Source organism: Typopeltis vanoorti, chromosome 2 (assembly GCF_054136105.1).
Source record: "Typopeltis vanoorti isolate ZY-2024b chromosome 2, IOZ_Tvanoo_1.0, whole genome shotgun sequence".
NCBI classification, from domain to species: Eukaryota; Metazoa; Arthropoda; class Arachnida; order Uropygi; family Thelyphonidae; genus Typopeltis; species Typopeltis vanoorti.
Window position 1 is genome coordinate 22,605,845 of NC_143550.1, and position 16,181 is coordinate 22,622,025.

Genomic DNA, 16,181 nt, shown 5'->3' on the forward strand with positions numbered 1-16,181 from the left:
AAAGGTAGTCGTATTACTAAAACAAGAGCACCCCTTTGCAAATCCATCCTAATTTTCACAGATAACGCTCATCTGCCCAATGCTGTAAATGATCATTTACTAATTTCACCAAAATTTTAACAAGTACTAATGAAATGCAAACTGGTGTGTAGTTTGATACGTCAAGTTTACTACCACCCTTATGCAATGGCACTATCTTACCCTCCTTCCACTTCTTTGGTGTCATCATGTTGGAGGCTTAATGGATTGTATACAGCACTCAGAAAGGATTAAAACAATACTTCCTATATTTTGTCTCAGTCACTGAGATATCTTCAGGGATTACAAAAAACTAATGTAACAAATACCACACAATACTAAGCCCAACCACGTGGGTGACTCTAAAGTCCTATCTAGGTGCAGTGCATTCTCGGGGCAGTTGTAGGCGACCTGGAATGTAAGGTGGGATCTCCGATGATAAGTGTTGCCATCCACTCCGATGATAAGTGTTGCCATCCTCTTATCTGTGCTAATATTTTATAATCAAATCCCATATTCTCAAATTTATGCAACAGTCTTCCATGCTGTATCGTATCAAAAGTCTTAGCTAAGTCCAAAAGTAATATAATGTATCCATTTCCCATTCTCTAACTCAGCATTAACATTATTATAAAAGGTTAGCATGTTGCCCAAAACATAACTTACACTAGTAAATCAAAAATCAAGCTGTTTATTGCAAATTTCTTACCTGCTCCTTATAATTTTTATAATTGATATTATCCTTATGCACATGGTTTTCCTTCCATATTACTTTTTTTCTTAAGAATCTCTTGCTATGATTACAAATCTGTTCACTCTGTCCTATTTATCTTTCAAACTCTGGGTTGCATTCCAATGTTGCATCATTTAAGTATTTTTATGCTTCCCATGCACTGTCAATATCTTTCCCATTTAGTAACCGATACTATTGGACAGAACGTAATGTACTCCTCAGTTGGTCATAATTTCTTGCTTTGTAATTTAGCATGTAACCTTTTCTGAAAGGAATATTAGGCACTTCTCAAGTTAGTTCAGCATGAACATTGTCACCAACTGGAAGAAGAACAGCCACATTTTTAATTGAAACTCCCTCTGATACTAAAATCAGATCTAACGCCCTTTGACCTTGAGTTCCTTCCATCGCATGCTGTTTAAGGAAGTTGTCTCAAACAGCTCAATAAATCTGGTTTCATTCTCCTCATGAGGTTTTGCCAACACCCAGTCAGTATTCAGATAATGAAAGTCACCCATGCATTTCATCATTACTAGCAATTGATTCACTAGCTCTGTAACAACACCTCACTATGCGTTTGATCTTTTTGGACTTCACCTCATACTAGATGGATTCAGGCTAACTACCACATGGAAAATTGTTACTAATATTGCAGTCATTGCATTCTACCTTAACTGGACTCAAATCATCAAATACCATTAAAAGCATATCCTCTTCTTCTGCCCTGTTTACTTTTCTTAAAAATTCTGCACCTTTGACACTCGATGATAACAGTTGGTATATCCACCTCTGATAGTCAGGTCTCACTAAAGCTAACAATCTGGGGTCCAACGTATTCACCAAGGCAATAAATGCTATTTCTTCATTTCTGATTTTCCTGGCATCTGTGTACAGGAATAATAAGGTATGTCTGCTTATTGTATACTCATACTTTTTTTTTTGTCTTCTCACTTCTATAATCTGTGTGACCCAGCTGGACAACTGGCAAGTTTCTAATGAATCTGAACAACTTGCATGTGCTTAATAAGTCACAACTGGACAAACATGCAATCATTCTTTCCTCATAATCATTTTCATGATAATGAATATTCCTGTGATTAAGAGTTACATAACATAGTTACTCTTCTTACACACCGGTTTTTACTATTCCTCCTGTCTTAATCTAGTTTCTCTGATTCACTGTGTTAGGCCTCCATCCATCCATTTCTCATTTGCCTAAGATGGGTTGATTCCCCTGATTAGGGATTTTAGGCAATTTAATGCAGCTGCCTTGCCATTCCTTTGCTGCATCCCACTAGGGGTGGGTAAGTATTTTATGTCTGCTGATATGCATGTTCATGGGGCTGGTTTGCCTGTTCTGAGGAATGAAAAACCTGAGTTTCTGGGAGGGAAAAACCCTCTACCTCTGGCAAACTCGGCATTTGATTGAAAAGACCTAATAAAGGTTCCTCACATTGTAGACGGGGATTCAAACCTGAGTCTTTTTATCTAAAGGGCTTGTCTATACTACTGAGCTACAGAAGGTTCTTGTTGGGTCTCATACCAATTAATAATTTCTCCAGACTCCTGATACCAAATGCATCCAAGTGTAAGCTGTTCCTCTTATACAGCTCCATTCTTCCCTCACACTCACTCCACACATCCATTCCTTCTACACACCTGTTCATTGAATTGATTGCTGTCATAGCTCGTCTTCTTAATGTTCTATCATATTCTTAGTAGTATACTAGTTATTTTTACTTTCTCACTCTTGCTTCTTTCAGCAATCTTTCATAATCTTATACTGAATTTTGCTAGTTACATCATTAGTTGTTATAAGAACTACAATTCCTTTTTTAGATTTTTTTTTCTATTTTTCAGTTGCATTTGTTATATTTTAGAACTTTGCCTAGGGTAATCTCAAATTCATAATGTGCATTAATGGCATGTTTTATGAGGGAATTGCCTTACCAGATAATATCCTTCTTTTTCATAATCACCTTCACTTACCTGATTTTTAAGCAATATTTTACCTGATTCCATGCTTTGTTTTTTCTAATTTCCTTGCTTACGTTTCTTGTCCTTCCTATGTTCCTGTGAATGTCTCTTAACTTTTTTGTGTTTTCCATATTGTCTGTCAAATAATCTGTTTTAAATTTGTGATTTTGGGGATTAATTCATTTTTGATATCCTAAATTTTCTCTTCAAATAGGGAACCTTCTTGTTCTAAACTACACTGTTCTTGTTAGTGTTCCGTTTTGTTGCTGCTTGATTCCTGTATGATTTTGGCACAATTTTGCAACATTATTTATCATTGTAAAATCTCAAAAAATAAAAAAATAAAAATAAAATTGCAAATAATACCATCTTCTTCTTCTTTTTCTTCAACCTTTTGGTTCTGTCCACTGCCAGACAAAGGTCTCCCCCATGATTTTCCAGATCACTCGGTTTTCTGCTTCTCCTATCCATTTCACTTTTGCAATTTGTTCCAGTTCATCCCTCCACCTTCTTCTCGGTCTTTCTCTTTGTCTTGCTCCATCCATTGGTCTCCACTCCATGGAGAGAAGCATACTTCTCTCCATGTGATGTTGTGTTGTTCTCAGCTTTTTGTTTAAGGCTTCTGTTTAAGTCCATGTTTCTCCTCTGTATGTTAGGACAGGAAGTATGCATTGGTCGAAAGCTTTCTTTTTTAGACTCATAGGGATGTCACTTCTGAATATGTCTCTCATTTTCCCATAAGCCATCCATCCAAGGTAAATTCTTCGTTCAATCTCTTTTCTTTGGCAATCCTCAAAGGATAGCAATTGGCCCAAATATACATATGAAGTTGAAAGTTTATTTTTCACTTGGTTAGAGTATAATAAATTTAGTTTAATCCTTTATCCAAGTGTGAGCAAACAAAGTTTGCGCCTGAAAGTATCTTCAGGACTGGGGTAAGGTGGTACAACACCAGGACAACTCGTTGCAAAGGTGGAGCAAGCTACCAACACTCCTGTCTCAGTATCTCCTATAATGCAAAACACAACTCCTTGCGGATATGTCTAATGTTATGCATTAAGGGAAGGGCCACTACCCAGACTAGTTTCGACCTTTATTGAGGTCTCTTCAGTGGGAGCCAGGCCCAAGTTGAGATACCAGGCAGAAGCATTAGCAGGTCATCTCTACCTATAGGAGTTACCAAATGGTGTTTTGTGTGGAGATACTGAGACAGGAGTGTTGGTAGCTTGCTCCACCTTTGCAACGAGTTGCCCTGGTGTTGTACCACCTTACCCCAGTCCTGAAGATACTTTCAGGTGCAAACTTTGTTTGCTCACACTTGGATAAAGGATAAAACTAAATTTATTATACTCTAACCAAGTGAAAAATAAACTTTCAACATCTTTCTCTAAATCCAGAGTAATTTATTAAAAAAAGGGTGGCACACCATTTGGTAACTTCTATAGGTAGAGATGACCTACTAATGCTTCTGCCTGGTATCTCAACTTGGGCCTGGCTCCCACTGAAGACCACTGACCTGGAGAAAGCGTTTTACAGCATCAACCACAGGTACTTGCAGAACATCCTACAAAAAACAGGCGTGGGCCCGAGACTTCGGCGTACAATTAAAAACATGTATGCGGAAGCCATGACCCAACTATCTATTAATTGGTTTCTAACAGAACCAATCCGCATAAAGAGAGGGGTTAGGCAAGGCTGCCCGCTAATCCCCCTCCTCTTCTCCCTAGTCTTAGAACCCCTAATCAAAAGAATTGATAACACCCCCGCAATTAATGGTATTCCACTGCCCCAAGGCTCCAGACAATGCAAAATAGTGGCATATGCGGACGATGTAGTGGCTACACGCAGAGACTCTGTGTCCATCTATATCTATCTGCACACGCTGCAAAAATTCAGCATAGTCAGTGGTCTTCGCGTTAACGCACAAAAAACCAAAATCAAAAGTTTCGGAAATTTCCATAGCAGTGGACTTCCCTACGGTTTAATGCTACAGACACAGCCCCTAACTATACTAAGCGTGCCCTTTTCAGACACCCTAGCACTACCAATCGAAAAATTGCAGGAGACAAGCAGGGAAAGGATAAGGCTGTTCAAACCAACCTTCTCCTTTTATGGGAGCGACAGTAATAAAAACAATCGTCACCCCAATGCTAATGCACACTGTCAATATCACAGGCATCACACTGGCACAAGAAAATAAGTTATCAAAAGAACTCCTGGATTTCTTCTGGAATGGGAGAAAACGCGAAGTAAAGAAAGAATACCTACAACTCAAACAGGAAGAAGGGGGTTATGCTCTGCCCGATCACAAAAGCTTGCTACAAGCAAACACATTCAAAACCATACGGAAGGCCTTAAACTCCAACCACATTTCTGGCCTACTAATTAGATATTTTATAGGACTTCCCCCCCCCCTCTTTGGGATCATGAACTATGCTGGACCCCATGCAAGGGGGGTGCCCAAGTGGTACCGTACAGTAGTGAAATCGATCACAACACTCAGAGACAGAGGAATAGCAATCCTCACACACAAACCCAAAGCAGTATACTGGGATTTCTTCCAACTTTCCAGGCGTGATACACCCAATCTTAGTACAAATAATGAAATTCTTTTCAGAAACATCAAAAAAAGCTGGGGACAGCCTTTTCATCGGGATCCAGCCTGGAGAATAGCGGGGCGGCTCCCGGTGAAACAGGTGAAATCCCGGTATGTACCTAACCCGTGTGACCCATTCTGTGATGTCTGCCGGGATGTGGAAACGGTGGACCACTTCTTTTATTTTTGCCCAATAGCCCAAAGCATCTGGCGGAGACTCAGCACAGCATTGGGAATCCCCATGCTGACAGTAGAAGAGGTTGTACGACTACAATTCCCGCCACCAGTCCAAAAAACCCAAAAGTTCGCTATCTTCCTAATCAATGTACTAAAATATCACATCTGGAAAGTACAGAAAAAATCCCAGGTACGAGACGCAAATTTAATGTATGCAAGAATAAGAAAAGGTTTCTTTTTCTACTTACCCAAATTTCTTGCACAAGAAAGGCACTTTTCATCTTGTCTTTAAAAAAAAAAAAAATAAGGATATTATATCTAGTAACATAAAAAGAACCTCCATTAATACTGGAGTAAATCATTACTTTAGATAAAATAATATGTGAACTATAGACAAAAGTCTATGTTTGACCTTTTTCTGAACAGATAAATTGAGATTATATGTTACAGACCAATTAGCCAATAAGGCTAAACAGGTTGACTGAGGCCTCTTTTTACCTCCTACTATCCTACTCTATCATACTCCTCTTTTACTGTCTGCTGATCCTCAGCATGCTTTATTCTCCAAAGGCCAATGATGAGAGACATGAACTCCCATTCTACCTCAATAAAGGTTGAAACTAGTCTGGGTAGTGGCCCTTCCCTTAATGCATAACATTAGACTTATCCGCAAGGAGATGTGTTTTGCATTATAGGAGATACTGAGACAGGAGTGTTGGTAGCTTGCTCCACCTTTGCAATGAGTTGCCCTGATGTTGTACCACCTTACCCCAGTCCTGAAGATACTTTCAGGCGCAAACTTTGTTTGCTCACACTTGGATAAAGGATTAAACTAAATTTATTATACATATGAAGTAACTTGTTCTATGTCATGGTTTTCAACTTTGACAGTTCTATGGTTTATACACTTGTTCATCATTATTTTTGTTTTTTCTCTATTTATTTTTAATCCAATTACTTTGGATGCTTCATTTGGCTGATTTAGCCTTTCTTACAGATCTTCAAGATTATCTGCTATTAGGACAATATCATCTGCAAATTTCAGATGATGCAGCCTTTCTCCATTTATGTTTATTCCTTTTGTTTCCCAATCAAGGTTTCTAAAGCCTTCCTCTAGTGCAGCTGTAAATAATTTGGGAGATATGGTGTCGCCTTGCCGGATGCCTCTTTTGTATTGGGAACTTTTCACTGTTTTTATATAATTTAATTACAGAAGTTGCATTATTGTAATTATATGTTTTAAGGTTCCAATATATGGTTTCTCAGTTCCCTGGGTTTCAAAAGCTTTTAGTGTTGCAAATGTTTTAACTGAATCAAATGCTTTTTCATAGTCTATATAGGCCAGACATAATGGTTTATTGTATTCAATTGATTTTTCAATGAGCTGTTTTAATGTGTGAATATGGTCCAAAGTATTGTAATTCTTTCTGAATCTAGCTTGTTCACAGGATTGCATTCCCTCTAATTTAGATTTTATTCTATTATTTATAATTTTTGTGAGTACTTTATATATGGTGGGGAGTAGGCTTATAGGTCTATAGTTTTTAATTTCTTCTTTATTGCCCTTTTTAAAAATTAATATTAGAAGTGAATTGTTCCAAATTTTTGGAATTTTTTCTCTGTTTTAGGCATTTATTAAAGAGTTTAGTCAGCTGTTTGATGACAGGGCTTCCTTTCACTTTTAAGAAGTCTATCATAATTCCATTTTCTCCTGGGGCCTTTCCATTCTTCATTTCCCACAGTGCCATTTCCACTTCACCTTGTAAGATCTCAGGGGCATCGTATTCTTCCTCACTTGAGTTATCCATAGATGATTCTTGGATGTCTCGGTCTTTGTCTTCATAGAGTTCAGTATAAAATTCCTGAATTCTTTTGATTATTGCATCTCTATTTTTTATAAGTTCACCATTTTTTCCTCTTACAGCAGCTATTTCCTTTGTTCCAGCTGATAATGTTCATCTTAGGACCTTCATATTACTATTATTTTCTATTGTTTCTTTAATTTTCCTAGTATACGATCTAATATACGATCTAATTTCATGTTTCATCCTTTTACGCATAGTTTTACAGATTTCTGCATATTCTGTTTTATTGGTATCATTCAAATCTCTTTTCATATTGTTAAGTCGGAATGAAACAAAATATTAAAGAAAATTACGTTTCACTTGGACTTAACATCATTATCACTCTCTTAAAATAATTAATGATTTATCAGAAATGTAGAAGCACTTGTATAGAAATTTTACCTTTAGTTTTATATCTTATCTTATTTTGTCATGTGAAATTTCATTATAATTTTGGTGTATAGCTGCTTAGTCTCAGATACTATGTAAATAACTAACCATTTGCTGGGCGAGAGAAATTAGCCAAAATGTGAAATGGACGACTTCAAAAACATGTAGTGAGAGTACAGGTACATCTGTTATGTAGCAAGGTGCCCCCCCCCTTCCACCTTGACGCTACGAAAGTTATGAGAGGATTCCGCGAGCGGCGCTTAGTGGCGTGTGACATAGAGAACGTATGACGTAGATATCAGATGACGAATGAGAAAAATGGCGTGGCATTTAAAAGGAGTGGTAACGCTGCACACAGGGCTTTGATTTGATTTAGATCTTGCATGAAGGGAAAAACTGCACGTGCACTCAGGCTGCATTGTGAGTGATCTACTGATGAGAATAGTGCACATTCGATTCTCGGATTACGGACTAATCTCAAAATATTGGAACCATATTACAAAAGGACGACAGGATTATACAACAGAATATCATAAGTGATGAGAAAACCTACTAAGGTAAGTAGAAGAATATTTTCTATTTAACCTAGCATTAGCAAAACATGGATAAGCCCCTAACATTTGAGGAAGTCTATAGAGAGTTCCTAAGACTAGGAAAACTATTGAACGATAACTGGCCAGGGAAGGTGAAACTGTACGACACATTCCCACCCACAACAGTCACAGACGACATCATGGACAATAACGAAGAAGAAACACAACAAGACTTAGCACATTTGCCTGAACCAGAAGAACATACAATACAAAACAACACCTACCAGACAGCAGAACCACACACCAACTTCCAGAAGGTTCAAAAGAAAAGGAAAATATCGAACACGACAGAAACACCCAAAACAACAGAGACAGACAAAGGAACAAAAGAAAGAATACCCCCAGTCATCCTAAGGGCCAAGGAACACTGGATGTCGATTGCTACCTCTCTAAAGACAACAGGAATAACATTTACCAAAGCAACAAACACAGATGAAGGTATACGCATCCAACCTAAGACATCGACAGATTACAGAAACATAACAAAATTCCTGGATAGCAGCAACCTACCATACCACACTTTCCAACTCAGCAGCGACAAACATCTGAAAGTTGTACTACGGGGAATCACAGAAACAATATCAACAGAAGAAGTCATCACAGACCTACATAACAAGGGATTTAAACCAATTAAAGTAAGCAGAATGCATAGAGCAGACAAGACGCCCTATCCCTTGATCCTAGTCGAAATCTCCAAAGAACAGAAAGACATATACGACCTCCAATCTATCTGCGACCTAATTATAAAAGTAGAGGCTCTGAGACGCAAATCAACAACAACACAATGTCACAGATGTCAGAAGTTCGGTCATGCACAGCGATGCTGCAAAGTTGAATTCCAATGTGTGAAATGTGGAGGAAAACACGCCACTCTAGAATGCAAGAAACCACGCACCCAGCCAGCGAAATGTGCTAACTGTGGGGGCCTGCACCCCGGCAACTACAGAGGGTGTACAACACACCCCCAAAACATGAAGATCCAACCCCAAAGTAGCAAGCCGATACAAGAATATAGACCCACCCAACAAATCACAGCCTCCACTACAAACGGAAGAACATATGCAGAAGTTGCAAGACCAACCCAACAAGAAGACTCCAAACCCAAAACAAACCACCCACAGCAAACCAGCAAAACCAATATCCTCAACATAACAAACTGCATAGGAGAGATGCTTACAGAACACCGACAAACTAATCCAACACAAGAGGCCAAGGATATCATTTTAAAACACACACAGATTTTATTCTCTACAATCCTTAATGGATAAAAGCAAAAGAAAACCCAACTCTCTACAGATCATCAGCTGGAATGCTAATGGACTACCCAACAAAGCAACAGAACTACAAGAATTCGCAACAGAGACCCAAGCAGACATCATCCTAGTAAATGAGACACACCTGCACCCAAGTGACAAGACAAGAATCAACAACTACACCACATACCGCACAGACAGAACCTATGCAAGAGGAGGAGGCACAGCCATCTTCATTAAGAAGAGCATAAAACACAATGCAATAGCCAGACCTCAAACAGAACATATGGAAACAACAGCAATTGAAATACACATGGAGAACACAAGCAGTATAATGATATTTGCAGCCTACAACCCTCCAAATAAAAAACTCCTAGAAAGAGACCTAGAAGAAACACTGAACACAGGAAAGGCGATAATCATAGCCGGAGACCTCAATGCCAAACATCCGACCTGGAACAGTAGAAACACCAATAACAATGGAAAAATACTCGACACATATGCCACCACAAGAAATATGGCAATAATAGGACCAACAGAACCCACACACTATGGAGTTACCGGCCGTCCAGATGTCCTCGACATAGCTATACTGCAAAATATACCATACAGCTACCAAATACAGTCAGTAAACGAGCTGAGCTCAGACCATAACCCCATCATTCTACAGCTGGGCACCATACAAGACCCAACAAAAGACAGCACAACCACAGTAAACTGGAACCAACTGCCAACAGCCCTTCAAGAAAATCTTGGCCCAGTACCCCACATAACAAACACAGAAGAGATGGAAAGTGCAGTGACAACATTTGAAAAACAAATAGCGACAGCAATATCCTCTGTAACAGTCACAACCACAAGGACATCCCCAAATAAACTCCCAGATGAAATCAAACAACTCATCAAAGAAAAGAACAGACTGAGAAGACGATACCAGAAGACCATGGCCCCCACAGACAAGCAATGAACAAAGCAACAAACGAAGTCAGATACATGCTTAAAGACCATCGCAACCAACAATGGAACAACAAAATAGAACAACTAAACACAGACGCCAACACATATGGAAAATCATGAAGTCACTTCGGTCCAAGCACAGCACAAACCCCCCAATCAAAGGGGAGAACAAGATAGCATACACAGAAGAAGAAAAAGCAGAAGCCTTCGCAGACAGCTTGGAAAGACAATGCAGCCCCAACTATGACAACGCAGACCTAAACTTCATCCAGATATTCCATAAACAAGTACGCAACATAACCAGGAACACCAAACCTATCCAGAACCCAGAACCCACGTCACCAAAAGAAATATATCAGGTCATCAAAAAACTAAAAATAAAAACCAAGAAAGCCTCAGGTCCCGATGGGATCCCGAATATAGCACTTAAACTACTCCCTTGCAAGGGCATCATGCACCTAGTAGCCATCACCAACGCTATGTTACGACTAAAACATTACCCAGAACGCTGGAAACTAGCAGACGTCTTTCTCATCCCTAAACCAGGAAAGGACAAACAATTCCCACAAAACTACAGGCCCATCAGCTTACTATTTTGCATAGGCAAAATAGCAGAACACATAATCCTTGTAAGAATCCAAGAAGCAGCAGAAAACAACAACATAATACCTGACGAACAATTCGGCTTCAGAAAAGAACACTCAACAACCCATCAAGTCTACAGAGTCATAGAACATATCACTCAAGGATACGAATGGCACCAACACTCAGGAGCAATCTGCTTAGACATAGCCCAGGCGTTTGACAAGATCTGGCATTACGGGCTATTGTACAAGCTACACAAAGCCAGAATCCCAACACCGCTAGTCTAACTCATCAAATCTTTCTTAAGTAACAGAAAGTTTAGAATTAAAATAGAAGGAATCAGATCCACTGAAAGAAAAATAACGGCCGGTGTTCCCCAAGGATTCCTACTGTCTCCTCTACTCTTCTCCATATACATGGCAGACCTCCCCAACTTATCACCAACCATCACTGCACTCTATGCCGATGACACAGTCATCATAGCCAGATCCCTCAGACCAAAACTCGCAATCAAGAAACTTCAAATCGCAGCCAACACTCTAGAAAGCTGGTACAGCAAATGGCGAATAGCCATTAATCCAACAAAAAGTACTGCAGTATTATTCAGCAGAAGAAAAACAGAACCTGAAGACAACATTCAAATGTTTGGAAAAATAATCCCCTGGCAGAAATCAGCAAAATACCTAGGAGTACACCTGGACAGGAAATTAAATTTAAAGACGCACACCGACTACATCATCACAAAGGTCAACCAGACCATTGCACAGCTGTACCCACTCCTAAACAGGAAAGCTTCCTAAACCAAAATAACAAAATCCTCATATACAAGACAGTAATAAGACCCCAATTAATCTATGCCTCACCAACCTGGGGACACACGACAGAAAGAAACATTAAAAAAAACAATTCAGAACAAGTGTCTCAGGATGGCACTAAACGCACCCTGGTTTGTCAGAAACACTCAACTTCATCGCGATACTAATCTACCAAGCATCAAGACACTCATGAAAACCATCGCAGAAAAATTCTTCACAATAACAAAAAACCACAAAAACCAATTACTAAGACAGGCATCAAACTACAGCCCAACAGACCACTTCAAACACAGAAGACCAAAAGACATCTTAAAATGAAAACCTCTAGAAAAGCTCACCAAGAGCGGGCATAGTACCCACCCAGCTTCCTCAAGTAAAATAGAGATAAAGGGATAAAGAGCCAAGGGCTCACTCCACCTACCATAGAAGTTAACAGTTAACACAGGGCTTCTTAGACGTTTTCCTGCTGCTGTATTCTTGTGCCTCGGAAGTCTGGCTGATATGGAGCCTCCATGTGGGTTTCCTTTGTTCGAGGAAGTTACGACCGAATGACCAAGGGAACTCCAGTCGGAAACAAAAGCCCAGCAGATCATGATAGTGGAAAACTACAGAATTCTTTCAATATGAAGTATAGAGAAAATTCATAAAGAATATCTAGTAGAGTGTGAAGTGAAGCAGTCAGCATAGGTAGATATTTGACGAGATACTGAAGCGGTTAAAGTAGCATACCAGCAAATTGGTAAGGTGAAAACTTTATGTCTTTTAACTAATGGAATTGAATAAGAAGATTTTATTGTATGGGCTACTAGAGACTCTTTGAACTATTAAGTGATAGATTTAAGAAAGAAATAGAACATTGTCTCATGAATGTACCCTGAGAGAGAGAGAGATATACAAGAGTTCTTAATTAGGCCTGAGATATATGTAAATTGATTAAGATTTGTCAGAAAAGATTGTGAATGGAATTTGATATATATTAAGAATGAGATTTGATCGAGTAGAGTGATACAACGAGACTAAGTGATGAAATGTTATTAATTAGGTTTCTCAGATAGTAAATTACGGAAAGGATAAATAACTGTATGTAAAAGTGCTAATGCTGTACCAAAATTTCATTGAATGATTAACTCAGTGCTTCAAAGTGTATTATATGTATTCTACTTGTAATTAAAATGTTTTGTTTAAATATAAATGTTGTCTTGTCTGTACTTAGATCCTACTGCACTTGCTCATAAAATATAGCGAACCTCGAAAGGCGGGAAAATTAGACATTATCGGGTCATGACAGCAAGTTTAAAATTTATAAATGACAAGAGTGAATGCTGACTGGATTCTAACTCCTTGGTCTCACATGTTTAGTATATCCTAGGATTCAGGGTGGCGCAGCATTAATAAATAAATTTTCTCTGAATTTGAAAAGGGAGATAGAACCAGTGCTGAGACAAAGAAATAGGCATCTGCCATTTGCATTTCTTTGTCTCACAGAACAACAACTTCACTCTCGTCAGGGATATTGGCCTAAGTAATAAGTATATTGAGATAGAAGTTAAAAGATAAATGATATTAAAAGGGTGATAAGAAAGTAATAAGTAGGAATTATTGAAAGAAAGATACATTAGTGTGATTTATGCTTACAAGAGATAGAAAGGGCCTTAAAGCACAAGGGGACGACACAACAATATCTCTTCTTTTCTTCATCAGATCTAAGGTTTCCTGTCTTAGTTTTTCCTCTCTTTGGTGCCTTTTTATACCTCCTATTTCTAGTGCACAATTCAAGATAGATTTTGTTAAGATTTCATTAACATCATCGATGGTAGTAGCTGTGTTTAACTTTTTTAGTTCATTTTTGAGTGATTCACTATAACAGCTTTTATTGTGGTAGAGGTTTTGTAGATTCACTAAATTGGACTTTTTTCTTATGAGCTTATTCTGTTCCCATTTTTTGTTGATAATACTCTAGAAACACAAAAATCACCACTACTACTGCTAATAATAATAATATACTATAAAACACCAATTTTCTAAGAAAAAAAACACAATTATTATCAATATTTTGTGACACCTCCAAGCAGTCCAAAGACTCATCGAGGGAGGGCGCCTACTCAACAACTCTCTGTCTCCACCACTTAATCCACCAACTGTACCAAACCACCACTACCATCATCATCTACTGCTCACCATTAGTATTTTTTTTTTGTCTGTAAATTGCTTGTGTTCTGAAGGCTGATTTGTCTTTATGCAGGATGAGAAACCCAAGTTTCTGGGAGAAAAAATCCTGCTACCTGTGTATGAGATCAGCCAACTCACCCTCAAGCAATAAAACAGATAAAAATTACATATTTTACATGAGCACTAAATAATTGATCACTTACATTCTTATTATGTGCTGTTCCAAGTGTTCATATGCATGTATATAGCTTAATGATTACAGGTAATTTTTAGCATTATGTAATATTTTATATTTTCATTTACTGATTTGCATAGGTTGGTTGATAAATATGGTCAGAATGCCACTTGGATATTTTTCGGGGAGGAGGTTACAGAAGTAGACCTAGAGAAGCTACTGTCTTATTTAATACAGTATAATTCTAAAAAGGTAAGGTTTCATTGTTGAAAGTTTTTTTACCTTGGTTCTACTTTACATTAAAGATACCAATAATTATATACTTGTTTTTAATCCTTTACTCAAGGAAGCAAAACAGTGTTTTGCTTCCTTGAATAAAGGATTTATCCAAAATGAGTCAGACCTTGCAGACTATAAATTTGTTACTGTGCTATTTCAACAAATGAATAATGAAACCTAACCTTACCTTCAAGATACCAAGAAATTATATACTTGGTTTTAAGTATATAATTTCTTGGTATCTTTAAGGTAAGGTTTCATTATTCATTTGTTAAAATAGCACAGTAACAAATTTATAGTCTGCCAGCACTGACACATTTTCCACATATTCTGATTGGCCAAAATATTGGAGACATACCCATGCCAAATATGGAATTCACCAGTAGCTTGCAATTAATGACATGATTAAGTCCCAGCTATAAAGAGGCAGTACATTGCTTCTTGTAGAAAGTATCTTAATTCAGTTGTATGTCAGAATAGGCAAAGATCATGAGAAATGAGTGACTGAATGATAGACAAGGTAAGACTGAATAATAGAGCAGGTAAGCTGTCGAGAGTATTTTGGAAACTGTTACCTTTCTAGGATGGTGGTGATCAGTAGCATCTTTGATATATTGTGGACAGAAACAATATATTCAAGGTATACTGTTTCTTTCTACTTGCCAGTTTTCTCAGGAAGGTAGCCAGAAACACCAATTTTTGCAGTATTTCCAATTGTCAGCACCTGTTCTTAGATACCATTCTTCATGTTTCCCCCCCCCCCCCCCAATCTTCATTCTGTAAGGGTCTTTTCCTCTATATCTGTCATAATAGTCCCTCTCGACATAATTCTTGGTCTTCCTCTCTGTCTTCTAGTGAGGTGACCAGTTAATAATTTTAAGTAAACATCATCCTCTTATTCTTCAGATGTATCCATACTGTTTCAAGGCATATGCCTCCATTCTCTTTGTAACAGGCTCTTCAACTTCCATCTCTGATTCAAATGATCCATATGGGTGGCTATCATACTCAGTTCCACAATTTTCATTTATTTCCCTCTGTCAATTAGAGTCCATTAGCTCACATCCATAATGCTCTCTATGATCACCCAATACAGCATCATCTTAGTTTCCCCTTACAAACTCTATAAAACAATTTATGATCCTAATATCCACATGTGATTATCCTATTTGATATGGTGCATCCACTTCACATTGGCCAGACCCATTTATCACGAAGCCTATATTATTATTACGTAACACCTCACCTACAGGGAGTCCAAAGACTTGTCGACATAACCGCAACTACCTTCATCATCTATATGAATGCCATCTACCGCTGACCACCACCACTAGTATTTTTGCAGACAATTGCAAACCTCCAGGATTCAAACCCACAGCCTTTTGGCTGGAGAGCAGATACGCTAACCACTCGTCCAACCAGGTCGGCAACATGCTTGAAAGCATCCACTGATTTTATGTTTTCCAACTATAGTTTAAAATCTGTTGCACTATCACCTCCAACTACTAAATACTCTGGTTTTTTTTACAAATTAACTTTTAGATCCTAATGTTCATATATATATATATATATATATATATATATATATATATATATATATATATATATATATATATATAT

At 38.0% G+C, this 16,181-nt stretch overlaps 1 protein-coding gene across 2 annotated transcripts in view; it reads left to right on the plus strand.

The window, feature by feature from the left end:
• The window catches only part of LOC150108871 (beta-1,3-glucosyltransferase), a 310,372-nt gene that overhangs the window by 132,532 nt on the left and 161,659 nt on the right, over positions 1 to 16,181 (plus strand). For both annotated transcript variants that reach the window (XM_090403934.1, XM_090403942.1), the window contains exon 5: positions 14,423 to 14,534. In XM_090403934.1, coding sequence (XP_090260060.1) covers positions 14,423 to 14,534 — 112 coding nt within the window. The remainder of the gene's footprint in view (positions 1 to 14,422; positions 14,535 to 16,181) is intronic.